At 57.0% G+C, this 5,691-nt stretch overlaps 1 protein-coding gene across 1 annotated transcript; it reads left to right on the top strand.

The window, feature by feature from the left end:
- Positions 1 to 316: 316 nt before the first annotated feature.
- Positions 317 to 3,232, top strand: ZNF503 (zinc finger protein 503). The gene is made up of 2 exons (XM_086616805.1): positions 317 to 625; positions 1,712 to 3,232. The coding sequence occupies exons 1-2, from the start codon at positions 317 to 319 to the stop codon at positions 3,230 to 3,232; spliced, it is 1,830 nt and encodes a 609-aa protein (XP_086472931.1).
- The last annotated feature ends 2,459 nt before the right edge of the window (positions 3,233 to 5,691 follow it).

Genomic DNA, 5,691 nt, shown 5'->3' with positions numbered 1-5,691 from the left:
GACAGCCGGGGGAGCCCAGAGCGGCCGAGGGGGACAGCGGCACACGCTCGCAGCCCCCACCCCCGCCCCCAGCACAGCCCAAGGATTACTCGGCTTTTTTTCCTCCTCTTTCTCTCCGGCCGGCTCCCCCTTTCCCTCTCCCTCCCCCTCCCCACCCACGCCCTCCCCGCCAGAGAGAGGCCACGGGACATTTTATGTTTGTTTTTCTGCTCGGGGGGCGTGTGGCTTTTTTCCCTCCTCGCCCGCAGAAAGCGAGCGAGCGTTTCCGAGTGCGAGCGGCGCCACTTGCCCCAGTTTTCATGCGAGGTTTTGGGTCATGATCACATCGCCCTCGCTTTCTGCTATAAGAAGTAGTAAGCGCAGCAGCAGCCTCAGCGAGCCCGGAGGCAGCCCCCGCCGCAGCCGCAGCGCCGCCGACCTCGCCGGGCCGAACGGGCACGCTGGGAATAACGGCAGCAGCGCCGCCGCCAAGCCCTGCTTCCACGCCGTCCCCCCCTCGGACCCGCTACGCCAAGCCAACCGCCTTCCTATCAAAGTCTTGAAAATGCTCACGGCGCGGACTGGACACATTTTACACCCCGAATACCTGCAGCCTTTACCCTCCACGCCCGTCAGCCCCATCGAGGTAAGGACCTCAGAGCCGGCCCCGGCCCCCCGGCTCTTTCTCCCCTCCCTGCCCGGGCGCTCGCTGTGCATGGCGGCTCCGCCAGCCTCCCTCGGCACTTTTCCTGCGCTGTGAAATGCACTTACACCAGGAAACGGGCTTCTTTTGATCTAGAGTTAGTGCGAGGAACCGCTCCTGGTTATTATTTCCATGTTTACCGGGATAATTTCTAAATCTTAGGTAAATTAACTTTTTATTTTTGCTCTTTTTAGCTGCCTTTTTTTTTTTTTGAGAGAGAGAGAGAGAGAAGAGGGGTGAGTAGAAGGAAGGGACCCGCTTTGGGGGTCACGATCCGGCCACACAACTGAGCAGCGCTCGGAGTGCCAAACAACCTTCCTTTTGCAGGGAGCGTTTTGGGGGGGAGGGGGCGCGCGGAGAGGGACAGGGGCGCGGCAGGATAACTATTTCAGCTCGCCGACCGTTCCCTTTCAAGTGCCGACACGCGTTTGTACTGCGGGGGCCCTCTTCGTCCCCCTTTCTCCTCTGCCAAGGTTGTCGGTGCCCCTCTGCGTAGCTAGCTCTTCGAGGGACCGAAACTCGAAACGGAGCGGTGGTGGGAAGGGTGTGTCCGTGGGAATGAATGATTTCATTAAGGTCTCTGCGGAGCGAGAACACCCCTCTCCTCTTCCCCGGAGCCCGGCTCGCCGGCTAAGTCGGGCTCTGTTTATAAATAGTGTCAGCAGTCAGGGCGCAGGAATGCTGCAGTCGCTATAGTTCACGGGCGGGTTTGTGCGCCTGCACGGCCGGAGCGACGGGGAGGCGAACGCCGAGGCGCCGAGCTCGGCGCTGCCCGGGAAGCAGTGGGCGCTGAAGGCGGCCGCGGTGGGCTCGCAGGGACACGAGAATCCCCCGCCCTCTTTAAAGGCTTTGTGGAAAATGGTGCATGCAGGGGAGGGGATGTCAGGGTGATGAACGCGCACAAAATTGTTCATTACTTCCAGGCTGTTCTCTGCAAAAACGTACGGGACGAGCGTCCTAAGTATGCCCCCGGGGTTTTTCTTAGACTCCGATTAAACTTCTGTCTTTGTGTCCTTCTGATTTCCGCAGCTGGATGCGAAGAAGAGTCCCCTGGCCCTTTTGGCACAAACTTGCTCGCAGATAGGGAAGCCGGACCCGTCCCCTTCCTCCAAACTCTCCTCGGTCACCTCCAATGGCTCCGGAGGCGACAAGGACTCCAAGTCGGGCCCCTTGAAGCTCAGCGACATCGGCGTGGAGGACAAGTCGAGCTTCAAGCCGTACTCCAAGCCGGGCGCGGAGAAGAAGGAGCCGGGGGCGGCAGGCTGCGCGGGCGCCCCCGCGGCGGGGGTCGCGGCCGGGGAGAAGTCGGGATTCCGGGTGCCGAGCGCCACCTGCCAGCCGTTCACCCCAAGGACAGGCAGCCCCAACTCCAGCGCCTCCGCCTGCTCGCCGGGGCTGCTGCCGGCCGACGGCAAGGGCGGGGAGGACAAGAAGGACTCGGAGGGCTGCGGAAAGAGCGGCAGCTCTGGCTCGGAGGGAGGCCCGGGCACTACCAGCATCAGCCACAGCCGGATTAGCGTGAGCTGTGCCGGGATTAACGTGGAGGTCAACCAGCACCAGGAGAGCACGCCGGGCTCCAAGCCCATCGCCTCGGACTCCGCCTCCTCCTGCAGCAGCACCACCGCCACCTCCTCCACCTCCGTCCTGGGCTCCGGCCTCGTGGCTCCCGTCTCCCCTTACAAACCGGGCCAGACCGTCTTCCCCCTGCCCCCGGCGGGCATGAGCTACCCGGGGACGCTGGCTGGAGCCTACGCCGGCTACCCGCCGCAGTTCCTGCCGCACGGAGTGGCGCTGGACCCCACCAAATCCTCCAGCCTGGTGGGGGCCCAGCTGGCCGCCGCCAGCAGCCTCGGCTGCAGCAAGCCGGCGGGGTCGAGCCCGCTGGCGGGCGCGTCGCCGCCGTCGGTGATGACGGCGAGCCTGTGCCGAGACCCGTACTGCCTGAGCTACCACTGCGCCAGCCACCTGGCCGGCGCCGCCGGCGCTTCCTGCGCCCACGACCAGGCCCTCAAGTCCGGATACCCCCTCGTCTACCCCACCCACCCTTTGCACAGCGTCCACTCCTCGCTGACCGGCGCCACGCCGCCCTCGCTGGCCGGCCACCCTTTGTACCCCTACGGCTTCATGCTCCCCAACGACCCCCAGCCGCACATCTGCAACTGGGTGTCAGCCAACGGACCCTGCGACAAGCGCTTCGCCACCTCGGAGGAGCTGCTTAGCCACTTGCGGACCCATACTGCCTTCCCGGGCACCGATAAACTCCTCTCCAGCTACCCCAGCTCCTCGTCGCTGGCCAGCGCGGCGGCCGCGGCCATGGCATGCCACATGCACATCCCCACGACGGGCGCCCCGGGCAGCCCGGGCACGCTGGCCCTGCGCAGCCCGCACCACGCTCTGGGACTCGGCAGCCGCTACCACCCCTACTCCAAGAGCCCCCTGCCCACCCCCGGGGCCCCCGTGCCCGTGCCCGCCGCCACCGGACCCTACTATTCCCCTTACGCACTCTACGGGCAGAGACTCACCACAGCCTCGGCCCTGGGGTACCAGTGAGCACAGGCACTGGGGCTTTGACACACAACACAGAGTCTAGCGGTGAGGGAAGGAAGCCCTGCGAAACTTTATAAAAGTTGGAAAGAAAAAAAAAAATCTGACTTTTTATAAAATAGTGTTCATTTGAGGACTGGATCCATGAGCACTGTATTTATTTATGTTAGCTTCAAGCGGGACAACGAATCATAAAGTGCATTACTTAACTGAGCTCAATAGGTAAAAGTGGAACACCCATTGTAGAATATAAATAAAAAGATAGAGGTCTTCTCTTTAATGTTACTTTAAAATTGCTATGATTGTATTGTACGTTCTTATTTAATGTCTCATTGAAACAAAAAAATTTACATGCATGTTTGTTACTAAAAAACAACTCGCAATTTGTCAGTTATAATTTCAAATTGCAATTATTTTTAAGGTGTATACCCTTGAAAGAGAATTGGTATTTTTTTGTATGTATTCTGGAAGAAAAACAAAAACAATTCTATTCCAAAAACCTCATTTGCCTTATTTTGTTCTTTAAAAGGAACACTTAACTATTTTTAATTTTTAAGTCCACCCTGTAAAAAGGGTTAAGTAAGGTTTACGTCATGTACTAAAATAGACAATGTATCGCTTTAAAGATTAAAATTCCGTATATTTGATGTATTAAAAGGTTTTACTTTTTTTTTTTTAAATACGCTTTGATTCTGTTATAAAACCCGAGTAGGTCTTGGATGGAGGCGATTGCTAATTTCTCCTTAAGCGTTTATTCAATTTTAATTAAAAATAAAAAGAAAAAGCAGAAGTTTTTTTATTGCAACCCCAGGGCTCTCTTTAAAAAAAAAAAAAAAAAATCAGACGGGAGAATTTTTTTTTCCTCCTTCAGTAGGATTTGTAGGCACGAAATAGAAACAACTGAGAATAAGTTAAATCTCTTTCACTTTCCTAAGGAATATTAACTTTTTTTAAAAAAAATGTTTTTACTGTGAAAACCTGTTTTTTGTAAAACTGGGTTTCGGTTAAAAACCTTCGTTCTTTCTTTAGAAACGGGGAAGGCAGGACTTCCTTATAAAAGAGTAAGAAGATAATCTGAAAGCTTTTTTTTTTTTTAACAGTGTAATGCATAACTATTCGTCTCTTTTTCTAAATGAGAAGTTCGGAAGCAATTAGGGAAGCACTATTTGATCTCATCCAGTTATTTTTAATTTCTTTCTTCAGTTCGTACCGCAGCACAAACGATCATCACGTTAAAAAAAAAAAAAATCGGACAGCTCTGAAAACTCTTTTTCTTTTAAAAAGGAAGGGAAGGGGGAAAAATAAGAAGTCCATCCGTTATTTGGCCTGAGTTTGCTCTTTACTGAAGTGCAGTGCCAAACTCGACGGGACGCCGAGAGGGGCTGCCCCTGCCTGCGCCGCGTCTCTGCCTCCCCAGCCCGGGCTTCCCAGCGCCCACGGCCACCGCCCGGCTCCGGCTCGTCGTCCTGCACTCAGGTAGGAGCGGGGGCTGCGACGGAAAAGCCGGAGCAGCTACCGAAACTGCGGGACAAACCCTTGCCGCCGAGAGAGATAGTCGGAAAAGCGATGCCCAAACGCGTGCCGGCAATGCCAGTGAAGGGCTTTGCTCCCGCGGCCTGCCAGGCGCTTGCAGGGAGCGGCGCGGGCGGAGGCGAGGACCTGCTGCCCCTCGCCCAGCCCCTCTCCCCCCGCTGCGGGCTGCCGTCGCCCCGGCCCTCGCGCGACCCGCGCCACGGCGGGGGGAAAAGTTGCAAACGGCGACTTTGCTTGACAAATCGCCGGGTTTTCTCCCTCGCTCTATACCCCCCACGATATAATTACTGTTCAAAGTTTCCCGTGGTGTGCCCAGATGCTAATTATTCTAATACATGTACTCCAGATAATTAGTGGAAGTTCGCGTTAATGCGCAAAGGAGAGAAAAGCAGCTAGCTAATGAAGCTCCAGCGCTCAGTCGGCCGGCCGGCACCCGGCGCGGGGCAGGGACCGGGACTGGGACCAGAGCTGGGGCCGCGGCCGGGCTGCACATGGGGACGCCGGGATCAGCGGGTGCAGGGCCGCGCTGCGAGTCTTTTGGGAGGCTGATCCGAAAGCGGCACGGAAAACGCTTCGTGCTTTAACCAAATACGTGGGTTCCCCCCCCCCCCCCCCCCCCCCTTAAATGGGAAAGGGAGCATGGCGTATCTCTCCTTTAGGGAACGTAAAATAAGCTCTCGTTATGAACTGATGAGTTAGAGAAAGGGAGAGGAGGGCACCAAGTAAACTTCAACAATAAAATAGGAAACGGATACAAGCGCAGCCAGTAATGGAAAGAAGGGCTTCGCGGGTCGGGGCTGGGGGTGACGGTGGCGGAGGATCTATCCAGCGAGCCCGAGAACGGCAGAAGCAGCCCGCAGCCCTCTCCCCGCGCCGCCCGCCGCCCCCTCCTGCAGCCCGGCTGCCGAGCGCCGGCCGGGCAGCCCGGCCAG

The sequence above is a fragment of the Tauraco erythrolophus genome, chromosome 9, assembly GCF_009769465.1.
Source record: "Tauraco erythrolophus isolate bTauEry1 chromosome 9, bTauEry1.pri, whole genome shotgun sequence".
NCBI classification, from domain to species: Eukaryota; Metazoa; Chordata; class Aves; order Musophagiformes; family Musophagidae; genus Tauraco; species Tauraco erythrolophus.
This window is presented reverse-complemented; position numbering and strand designations above follow the sequence as displayed.

Coding starts and splice junctions, on each gene's coding strand:
- ZNF503 (XM_086616805.1), top strand. CDS start 317: ATGATCACATCGCCCTCGCTTTCTGCTATAAGAAGTAGTAAGCGCAGC. Junction 626..1,711: donor CGCCCGTCAGCCCCATCGAG/GTAAGGACCTCA, acceptor TGATTTCCGCAG/CTGGATGCGAAGAAGAGTCC.